The sequence below is a fragment of the Oncorhynchus mykiss genome, chromosome 18 (assembly GCF_057628025.1).
Source record: "Oncorhynchus mykiss isolate SJ-2025 chromosome 18, ASM5762802v1, whole genome shotgun sequence".
Lineage (NCBI taxonomy): Eukaryota > Metazoa > Chordata > Actinopteri > Salmoniformes > Salmonidae > Oncorhynchus > Oncorhynchus mykiss.
This window is the reverse complement of record NC_143039.1, coordinates 6,255,001-6,267,500: the sequence shown is the minus strand read 5'-3', so window position 1 is coordinate 6,267,500 and position 12,500 is coordinate 6,255,001. Positions and strand designations below refer to the sequence as shown.

General features: G+C 44.5%; 1 protein-coding gene across 1 annotated transcript in view; it reads left to right on the top strand.

The window, feature by feature from the left end:
- LOC149975366 (Krueppel-like factor 12) overlaps positions 1-3,812 on the top strand; it is an 11,378-nt gene extending 7,566 nt beyond the window's left edge. The window contains exons 3-4 of the mRNA XM_090206725.1: positions 161-804; positions 3,414-3,812. Of these exons, the coding sequence (XP_090062851.1) occupies positions 161-804; positions 3,414-3,699 (930 nt within the window). The 3' untranslated portion in view covers positions 3,700-3,812. The remainder of the gene's footprint in view (positions 1-160; positions 805-3,413) is intronic.
- The last annotated feature ends 8,688 nt before the right edge of the window (positions 3,813-12,500 follow it).

Genomic DNA, 12,500 nt, shown 5'->3' with positions numbered 1-12,500 from the left:
TCCTCTCTCCTCCTTTCTCCTTCCCCTCTTCCCTTCCCTTCCCCTCTCTCCTCTCTCTCTACATCCCCTCTCTCCTCTCTCTTCCTTTCTCCTCTCCCCTCCCCTTGTCTCCTTCCCCTCTCCCCCCTCTCTATCCTCTCTCCGCCTCTCTCCTCTCCAGTCTCTGTTGGTGTTGTCCCCTCCTCAGATGGACAGGGTGGTTCTGAAGAGGAAGATGTTCAGCCCAGTACCTCCAAGTCCTCCGGACACACAACCCTGTAACCCAAACTCTTTCCAGCCCCAGACAGAGCCTGTAGACCTGTCCACCAGCAGCTCCAGGACATCTCCGACATCCACAGGAGTCTCCCTGTGTCCCCTACCGTCCACCTCCATCACCAAGCCTTCCTCATCATCATCCTCCTCCTCTGTCATTACGTATGTCCCAAAGACTCCTGCTATATCAGCGGCAGGTCCCGGCATGAGAGTCCTTTGTAGTTATGTCAGAGAGTACCTCCTCACACCCCTCTCCTCCAGCCCCGCCCCTCTTCAGGCCCACCGTACGCCCGTAGTGGTACGGCCCACACCCCTCTCCTCCAGCCCCGCCACTCTTCAGGCCCACCGTACACCCGTAGTGGTATGGCCCACACCCCTCTCCTCCAGCCCCGCCTCTCTTCAGGCCCACCGTACGCCCGTAGTGGTACGGCCCACACCCCTGCTCTACACCCACCCAGCACACAGTGGTGACGGCCAGGATGATGAGCTGCCGACAACGAGACTGGACAGTGTGACAGAGATGGGACGGGCTGTAACCAGAGTGGGTCATGAGTGAGTACAGAGATGGGACAGGTTGTTACCAGAGTGGGTCAGGACTCACTACAGAGATGGGACAGGTTGTTACCAGAGTGGGTCAGGACTCACTACAGAGATGGGACAGGTTATAACCAGAGTGGGTCAGGACTGACTACAGAGATGGGACAGGTTGTAACCAGAGTGGGTCAGGACTGACTACAGAGATGGGACAGGTTGTTACCAGAGTGGGTCATGAGTGAGTACAGAGATGGGACAGGTTATAACCAGAGTGGGTCAGGACTCACTACAGAGATGGGACAGGTTGTTAACAGAGTGGGTCAGGACTGACTACAGAGATGGGACAGGTTGTTACCAGAGTGGGTCAGGACTGACTACAGAGATGGGACAGGTTATAACCAGAGTGGGTCAGGACTCACTACAGAGATGGGACAGGTTGTTACCAGAGTGGGTCAGGACTGACTACAGAGATGGGACAGGTTGTAACCAGAGTGGGTCAGGACTGACTACAGAGATGGGACAGGTTGTTAACAGAGTGGGTCAGGACTGACTACAGAGATGGGACAGGTTGTTAACAGAGTGGGTCAGGACTGACTACAGAGATGGGACAGGTTGTTACCAGAGTGGGTCAGGACTGACTACAGAGATGGGACAGGTTGTTAACAGAGTGGGTCAGGACTGACTACAGAGATGGGACAGGTTGTTAACAGAGTGGGTCAGGACTGACTACAGAGATGGGACAGGTTGTAACCAGAGTGGGTCAGGACTGACTACAGAGATGGGACAGGTTGTAACCAGAGTGGGTCAGGACTGACTACAGAGATGGGACAGGTTGTTACCAGAGTGGGTCAGGACTGACTACAGAGATGGGACAGGTTGTTAACAGAGTGGGTCAGGACTGACTACAGAGATGGGACAGGTTGTAACCAGTGTGGGTCAGGACTCACTACAGAGATGGGACAGGTTGTAACCAGAGTGGGTCAGGACTCACTACAGAGATGGGACAGGTTGTTACCAGAGTGGGTCAGGACTGACTACAGAGATGGGACAGGTTGTTAACAGAGTGGGTCAGGACTGACTACAGAGATGGGACAGGTTGTTAACAGAGTGGGTCAGGACTGACTACAGAGATGGGACAGGTTGTTACCAGAGTGGGTCAGGACTGACTACAGAGATGGGACAGGTTGTTACCAGAGTGGGTCAGGACTGACTACAGAGACGGGACAGGTTGTTAACAGAGTGGGTCAGGACTGACTACAGAGATGGGACAGGTTGGGTGGGAGTGGGTCAGGACTGACTACAGAGATGGGACAGATTGTTACCAGAGTGGGTCAGGACTGACTACAGAGATGGGACAGGTTGTTAACAGAGTGGGTCAGGACTGACTACAGAGATGGGACAGGTTGTTAACAGAGTGGGTCAGGACTGACTACAGAGATGGGACAGGTTGTTACCAGAGTGGGTCAGGACTGACTACAGAGATGGGACAGGTTGTAACCAGAGTGGGTCAGGGCTGACTACAGAGATGGGACAGGTTGTTAACAGAGTGGGTCAGGACTGACTACAGAGATGGGCCAGGTTGTAACCAGAGTGGGTCAGGACTGACTACAGAGATGGGACAGGTTGTTACCAGAGTGGGTCAGGACTGACTACAGAGATGGGACAGGTTGTTAACAGAGTGGGTCAGGACTGACTACAGAGATGGGACAGGTTGTTAACAGAGTGGGTCAGGTCTGACTACAGAGATGGGACAGGTTGTTACCAGAGTGGGTCAGGACTGACTACAGAGATGGGCCAGGTTGTTAACAGAGTGGGTCAGGACTGACTACAGAGATGGGCCAGGTTGTAACCAGAGTGGGTCAGGACTGACTACAGAGATGGGACAGGTTGTTACCAGAGTGGGTCAGGACTGACTACAGAGATGGGCCAGGTTGTTACCAGAGTAGTTCAGGACTGACTACAGAGATGGGCCAGGTTGTTAACAGAGTGGGTCAGGACTGACTACAGAGATGGGACAGGTTGTTACCAGAGTGGGTCAGGACTGACTACAGAGATGGGCCAGGTTGTTACCAGAGTAGTTCAGGACTGACTACAGAGATGGGCCAGGTTGTAACCAGAGTGGGTCAGGACTGACTACAGAGATGGGACAGGTTGTTAACAGAGTAGTTCAGGACTGGGTCTATTCCTCCTCTTCACTTGATCACAGGACTCCATCTAGTGGCCAAACAGAAGAGAAAATACCTTTCAAATGCATTGAAACAGTCTAGAAACGACCAATAGGAGACAGCAACACAGTTCATTGATAAATAGTAGGATAAAATGGGATACAACGTGTTGTAATGACTGATTGATTGATTGATTGATTGAATGATTGATTGAATGATTGATTTATTGATTGATTGATTGGATGATTGAATGATTGATTGATTGATTGAATGATTGATTGATTGATTTATTGATTTGAATGATTGATTGAATGATTGATTGAATGATTGATTTATTGATTGATTGATTTATTGATTGATTTATTGATTGATTTATTGATTGATTTATTGATTTATTGATTTATTGATTGATTGATTGAATGATTGATTGATTGATAGATTGATTGATTAATTGTGTTGCAGCTCCATGTTAGCCGGTGGTATCCAGAGCATGCGAGTAGGTCATGTGACCAGGTCAGAGGTCAGGGGGCGTGTCCGTAGGAGTGTCCACAGGTGTGAGTTTTACGGCTGTAACAAGGAGTACACCAAGAGTTCCCACCTCAAGGCCCACAGACGCACACACACAGGCAGGTCACACACACACACACACACACACACACACACACAGGTAGGTCACACACACACGCACAAACACACACACACACACACACTCCCCTTTCTATCTGTCCTCCACCATTCTTCTATCTGATTCCTTCTCTCTCCTTCTCTATGACTGACCCTGTAAAAAAACACATGACACTGCACCTATCACCTAACACCTATCACCTATCACCTATCACCTAACACCTATCACCTATCACCTATCACCTAACACCTATCACCTATCACCTATCACCTATCACCTAACACCTAACACCTAACACCTATCACCTATCACCTATCGCCTATCACCTAACACCTATCACCTAACACCTATCACCTATCACAAATCACCTAACACCTATCACCTATCACCTAACACCTATCACCTATCACCTAACACCTATCACCTAACACCTAACACCTATCACAAATCACCTATCACCTAACACCTATCACCTATCACCTATCACCTATCACCTAACACCTATCACCTATCAACTATCACCTATCACCTATCACCTATCACCTAACACCTATCACCTATCACCTAACACCTATCACCTATCACCTAACACCTATCACCTATCACCTATCACCTAACACCTATCACCTATCACCTAACACCTAACACCTATCACCTATCACCTATCACCTAACACCTATCACCTATCACCTAACACCTATCACCTATCACCTATCACCTATCACCTAACACCTATCACCTATCACCTATCACCTAACACCTATCACCTATCACCTATCACCTAACACCTAACACCTATCACCTAACACCTATCACCTATCACCTAACACCTATCACCTAACACCTAACACCTAACACCTATCACCTATCACCTATCACCTATCACCTAACACCTAACACCTATCACCTAACACCTAACACCTATCACCTATCACCTAACACCTAACACCTATCCGGTGTGTGTGACAGTAAAAATCATAATCTATCTTCTCTGTCCCAGGTGAGAAGCCGTACAAGTGCACGTGGGACGGGTGCACGTGGTATTTTGCCCGTTCTGACGAGCTGACCCGCCATCACAGGAAACACACGGGGGTGAAGCCCTTCAGGTGTGGCGACTGTCAACGCTCCTTTTCCCGCTCAGATCACCTGGCCCTGCACAGACGCAGACACACACTGATCTGAGGAGGGAGGGAGGGAGGGAGGGAGGGAGGGAGGGAGGGAGGGAGGGAGGGAGGGAGGGACGGACGGACGGACGGACGGACGGACGGACAGACAGACACTGATCTGAGGAGGGACGGACGGACGGACGGACGGACGGACGGACGGACGGACGGACGGACAGACAGACAGACAGACACTGATCTGAGGAGGGACGGACGGACGGACGGACGGACGGACAGACGGACGGACGGACGGACGGACGGACAGACAGACAGACAGACACTGATCTGAGGAGGGATGGACAGACACACAGAGCAGCAGACAGACACTGATCTGAGGAGGGATGGACAGACACACAGAGCAGCAGACAGACACTTAGACAAACAGTAGATGGACTGTTGTAGCCTACAAGGGTATCGATGAGTCAGTAGACAGAAGTAGATCCACTAAGACTGAGAACTTCATTCAACATGTTTTAAACTCGGATTGAAAGAACAAGAGTGTCCAAGTACCAAAATGTTCTGTCAAATGTATTTTATTCTGTTTTCCATACAAATTAAATTGTGAATTAAACGTATACTACAATACATGTGTCAAATGTTAAAATTATATTAATTTATTCATTTATTGTACTATAATCTCTGAATTCTCTTAATTACATTTCAAAGAATATATAATTTATGTTCTGAGAAATCACAGTGAGAAGAAAACATATATATATATATATATATCCACTAGGGGGCAGCATATTCTATATATATATCCACTAGGGGGCAGCAGATTATATATATATCCACTAGGGGGCAGCAGATTCTATATATATCCACTAGGGGGCAGCAGATTCTATATATATCCACTAGGGGGCAGCAGATTATATATATATCCACTAGGGGGCAGCAGATTATATATATATCCACTAGGAGACAGCAGATTATATATATATCCACTAGGGGGCAGCAGATTCTATATATATCCACTAGGGTGCAGCAGATTCTATATATATCCACTAGGAGACAGCAGATTATATATATATCCACTAGGGGGCAGCAGATTATATATATATCCACTAGGGGGCAGCAGATTCTATATATATCCACTAGGGGGCTGCAGATTCTATATATATCCACTAGGAGACAGCAGATTATATATATATCCACTAGGGGGCAGCAGATTATATATATATCCACTAGGAGACAGCAGATTATATATATATCCACTAGGGGGCAGCAGATTATATATATATCCACTAGGAGACAGCAGATTATATATGTATATCCACTAGGGGGCAGCAGATTATATATATATCCACTAGGAGACAGCAGATTATATATATATCCACTAGGGGGCAGCAGATTCTATATATATCCACTAGGAGACAGCAGATTATATATATATCCACTAGGGGGCAGCAGATTCTATATATATCCACTAGGGGGCAGCAGATTATATATATATCCACTAGGGGGCAGCAGATTATATATATATCCACTAGGGTGCAGCAGATTCTATATATATCCACTAGGGGGCAGTATATTATATATATATCCACTAGGGGGCAGCAGATTATATATATATCCACTAGGGGGCAGTATATTATATATATATCCACTAGGGGGCTGCAGATTATATATATATCCACTAGGGGGCAGCAGATTATATATATATCCACTAGGGGGCAGCAGATTCTATATATATCCACTAGGAGACAGCAGATTATATATATATCCACTAGGGGGCAGCAGATTCTATATATATCCACTAGGGGGCAGTATATTATATATATATCCACTAGGGGGCAGCAGATTATATATATATCCACTAGGGGGCAGCAGATTCTATATATATCCACTAGGGGGCAGTATATTATATATATATCCACTAGGGGGCAGCAGATTATATATATATCCACTAGGGGGCAGCAGATTCTATATATATCCACTAGGGGGCAGTATATTATATATATATCCACTAGGAGACAGCAGATTATATATATATCCACTAGGGGGCAGTATATTATATATATATCCACTAGGGGGCAGCAGATTATATATATATCCACTAGGAGACAGCAGATTATATATGTATATCCACTAGGGGGCAGCAGATTATATATATATCCACTAGGAGACAGCAGATTATATATATATCCACTAGGGGGCAGCAGATTCTATATATATCCACTAGGAGACAGCAGATTATATATATATCCACTAGGGGGCAGCAGATTCTATATATATCCACTAGGGGGCAGCAGATTATATATATATCCACTAGGGGGCAGCAGATTATATATATATCCACTAGGGTGCAGCAGATTCTATATATATCCACTAGGGGGCAGTATATTATATATATATCCACTAGGGGGCAGCAGATTATATATATATCCACTAGGGGGCAGTATATTATATATATATCCACTAGGGGGCTGCAGATTATATATATATCCACTAGGGGGCAGCAGATTATATATATATCCACTAGGGGGCAGCAGATTCTATATATATCCACTAGGAGACAGCAGATTATATATATATCCACTAGGGGGCAGCAGATTCTATATATATCCACTAGGGGGCAGTATATTATATATATATCCACTAGGGGGCAGCAGATTATATATATATCCACTAGGGGGCAGCAGATTCTATATATATCCACTAGGGGGCAGTATATTATATATATATCCACTAGGGGGCAGCAGATTATATATATATCCACTAGGGGGCAGCAGATTCTATATATATCCACTAGGGGGCAGTATATTATATATATATCCACTAGGAGACAGCAGATTATATATATATCCACTAGGGGGCAGTATATTATATATATATCCACTAGGGGGCAGCAGATTATATATATATATCCACTAGGGGGCAGCAGTTCCCTATTTTAAAAAACATGGGCCTCCAACTCTGGTATTGGTGAGGGACATGCAGGCTTTTCTTCCAACCCAGCACTAACACACCTCATTTAAATAATCAACTGTCTTAATGATCTTCAATCTAGCTTTTCTAGACTAATTTTCATTTAATCGAAGGTGAAGGAAGAGAGATGTTTAACTGGTATCTATCTAGAGGGGAAGGAGGAGAGATGTTTAACTAGTATCTATCTAGAGGGGAAGGAGGCAGAGCGAAAGATTTTTACCTTGTCAGCTTGGGGAATTGATCTTGCAACCTTTCGGTTACTAGTCCAACGCTCTAACCACTAGGCTACGCTGCCGCCCCAACTAGAGGGATAGAGAGAGAAGAGAGAGAGGGAGAGAGAGGGATGTAACTATCACTCTGACTGACATGCAGGCTTTTCTTCCAACCCAGCACTAACACACCTCATTTAAATAATCAACTGTCTTAATGATCTTCAATCTAGCTTTTCTAGACTAATTTTCATTTAATCGAAGGTGAAGGAAGAGAGATGTTTAACTGGTATCTATCTAGAGGGGAAGGAGGAGAGATGTTTAACTAGTATCTATCTAGAGGGGAAGGAGGCAGAGCGAAAGATTTTTACCTTGTCAGCTTGGGGAATTGATCTTGCAACCTTTCGGTTACTAGTCCAACACTCTAACCACTAGGCTACGCTGCCGCCCCAACTAGAGGGATAGAGAGAGAAGAGAGAGAGGGAGAGAGAGGGATATAACTATCTCTCTGACTGTGGTTGAGAGAAACAGAGAGAGAGAGAGAGATACTGTTAATTTTTATTGTTTTTCACTTTATATATTAACTTTATATATTATCTACCTCACTTGCTTTGGCAATGTTAACACATGTTTCCCATGCCAATAAAGCCCTTGAATTGAATTGAAGTGAATTGAGAGAGAGAGAGAGAGAGAGAGAGAGATAGAGAGAGAGAGAGAGAGAGAGAGAGAGAGAGAGAGAGAGAGAGAGAGAGAGAGAGAGAGAGAGAGAGAGAGAGAGAGAGAGAGAGAGAGAGAGATGTGTATGTGTAATGTTTATTGTTAATTTTTATTGTTTATTTCACTTTTGTAAATTATCTACCTCACTTGCTTTGGCAATGTTAACACATGTTTCTCATGCCAATACAGCCCCTTGCATTTAATTTAATTGAGAGAGAGAGACAGAGAAACAGAGAGACACAGAGAGAGAGAAACAGAGAGAGAAACAGAGAGAGAAACAGAGACACAGAGAGAAAGAAACAGAGAGAAAGAAACAGAGAGAGGAACAGAGAGACACAGAGAGACACAGAGAGAGAAACAGAGACACAGAGAGAGAGAAACAGAGAGAGAAACAGAGAGACACAGAGAGACACAGAGAGAGAGAAACAGAGAGAGAAACAGAGAGACACAGAGAGACACAGAGAGAGAGAAACAGAGAGACAGAGAGAGAGAGAGTCGTGCCAAAGGAAATAAAGAACAAGTTTTTGTTTCTTGGGAATGTCTTGTCAACAAAGCTTCTCTTCTGTGGTGGTGTGGTGAGCCCAGGGGTTCCACTCTCGTGTTTGGATTGTGTGTGTGCCTGCATGCGCGCGCGTGTGTGTTTTGATTGTAACACCAGAACTGATAGTAATAACAGTACACTGCCTGTTTGGACTGTCGCTGAGACAATATTATCATAAGGTGTTTCTTATCCCCCCCTCTCTCTGTTTCTCTCAACCACAGTCAGAGAGATAGTTACATACCTCTCTCTCTCTCTCTCTCTGTTTCTCTCAACCACAGTCAGAGAGATAGTTACATACCTCTATCTCTCTCTATCTCTCTCTCTCTCTCCACTCTTCATCTCTCTCTCTCACTCTCTCTCTCTCTTTCTCTCTCAGATAATATACAAAAGTGAAAAGAGAGATAGAGGTATTATCTACCTCACTTGCTTTGGCAATGTTAACACATGTTTCCCATGCCAATAAAGCCCTTGAATTGAATTGAATTGAATTGCGAGAGAGAGAGAAACAGAAACACACCCTACAGAGCCCCAGGACAGCAGCACAAATAGACCCAACCAAATCATGAGAAAACAAAAAGATAATTACTTGACACATTGGAAAGAATTAACAAAAAAACAGAGCAAACTAGAATGCTATTTGGCCCTAAACAGAGGGTACACAGTGGCAGAATACCTGTCCACTGTGACTGACCCAAAATTAAGGAAAGCTTTGACGATGTACAGACTCAGTGAGCATAGCCTTGCTATTGAGAAAGGCTGTCGTAGGCAGACATGGCTCTCAAGAGAAGACAGGCTATGTGCTCACTGCCCACAAAATGAGGTGGAAACTGAGCTGCACGTCCTAACCTCCTGCCCAATGTATGACCATATTAGAGAGACATATTTCCCTCAGATTACACAGATCCACAAAGAATTAGAAAACAAATCAAACATGTACTGGGTGAAATTCCACAGTGTGCCATCACAGCAGCAAGATTTGTGACCTGTTGCCACGAGAAAAGGGCAACCAGGGAAGAACACACACCATTGTAAATACAACCCATATTTATGCTTATTTATTTTATCTTGTGTCCTTTAACCATTTGTACATTGTTAAAACACTGTATATATATATAATATGACATTTGTAATGTCTTTACTGTTTTGAAACCTCTGTATGTGTAATGTTTACTGTTAATTTTAGTTGTTTTTCACTTTATATATTAACTTTGTATGTTGTCTACCTCACTTGCTTTGGCAATGTTAACACATGTTTCCCATGCCAATAAAGCCCTTGAATTGAATTGAATTGAGAGAGAGAGAGAGAAACAGAAACACACAGAGAGAGAGAGAGAGAGAGAGAGAGAGAGAGAGAGAGAGAGAGAGATAGAGAGAGAGAGAGAGAGACAGAGAGAGACAGAGAGAGAGAGAGACAGAGAGAGAGAGAGAGACAGAGAGAGAGAGAGAGAGAGAGAGAGAGAGAGAGAGAGACAGAGAGAGAGAGAGAGAGAGAGAGAGAGAGAGAGACAGAGACAGAGAGACATAGAGAGAGAGGAGACAGAGAGAGAGACAGAGAGAGAGAGAGAGAGAGAGAGAGGCAGAGAGAGACAGAGAGAGAGAGAGAGAGAGAGAGAGAGAGAGAGGCAGAGAGAGACACACAGAGAGAGAGAGAGAGAGGCAGAGAGAGACAGAGAGAGACCCCCACTCTCACACTCGCCGAAGCCAATGGCACGTACCGGATGCTCAGCAGGCTCTGCTCACACTTACTGGCCGGAGGCCAAACCACGACCAACAACATTGGACACTCTATGGAACAAAAAGCCTTCACTATATTATCCTGGAATATCCAAGGCCTGAGGTCATCTGCCTTTGGCCTAAAGAGCAGAAACCCGGACTTCACCAAAGAAATCGGTAATACAGACATTGTCATCCTGCAAGAAACCTGGTATAGAGGAGACGGACCCACTGGTTGCCCTCTAGGTTTGAGAGCTGGTAGTCCCATCCACCAAACTACCAGGTGTGAAACAGGGAAGGGACTCAGGGGGTATGCTAATTTGGTATAGAGCAGACCTAACTCACTCCATTAAATTAATCAAAACAGGAACATTTTACATTTGGCTAGAAATTCAAAAGGAAATTATCCTAACAGAGAAAAATGTCCTCCTATGTGCTACCTATATCCCCCCACTAGAATCCCCATATTTTAATGAAGACAGCTTCTCCATCCTGGAGGGGGAAATCAATCATTTCCAGGCCCAGGGACATGTACTAGTCTGTGGCGACCTAAATGCCAGAACCGGACAAGAACCTGACACCCTAAGCACACAGGGGGACAAACACCTGCCTGGAGGTGACAGCATTCCCTCCCACATATGCCCCCCTAGGCACAACTATGACAACATAACCAACAAAAACGGGTCACAACTCCTGCAGCTCTGTCGCACGCTGGGTATGTACATAGTCAACGGTAGGCTTCGAGGGGACTCCTATGGTAGGTACACCTATAGCTCATCTCTCGGCAGTAGTACTGTAGACTACTTTATCACCGACCTCAACCCAGAGTCTCTCAGAGCGTTCACAGTCAGCCCACTGACACCCCTATCAGACCACAGCAAAATCACAGTCTACTTAAACAGAGCAATAATCAATCATGAGGCATCAAAGCCAAAGGAACTGAGTAACATTAAGAAATGCTATAGATGGAAGGAATGCAGTTTGGAAACCTACCAAAAAACAATTAGACAACAACAAATTAAATCCCTTTTAGACAACATCCTGGACAAAACGTTCCACTGTAATAGTGAAGGTGTAAACTTGGCAGTAGAAAATCTTAACAGTATATTTGACCTCTCAGCTTCCCTATCAAATCTAAAAATCTCAAATAGAAAACCGAAGAAAATTAACAATAATGACAAATGGTTTGATGAAGAATGCAAAAATCTAAGAAAGAAATTGAGAAACCTGTCCAACCAAAAACATAGAGACCCGGAAAACCTGAGTCTACGCCTTCACTATGGTGAATCACTAAAACAATACAGAAATACACTACGGAAAAAGAAGGAACAGCATGTCAGAAATCAGCTCAATGCAATTGAAGAATCCATAGACTCTAACCACTTCTGGGAAAATTGGAAAACACTAAACAAACAACAACAAGAAGAATTATCTATCCAAAATGGAGATGTATGGGTAAACCACTTCTCCAATCTTTTTGGCTCTATAACAAAGAATAAAGAGCAAAAACATATACATGATCAAATACAGATCTTAGAATCATCTATTAAAGACTACCAGAACCCACTGGATTCTCCAATTACATTGAATGAGTTACAGGTCAAAATAAAAACCCTCCAACCCAAAAAGGCCTGTGGTGTTGATGGTATCCTC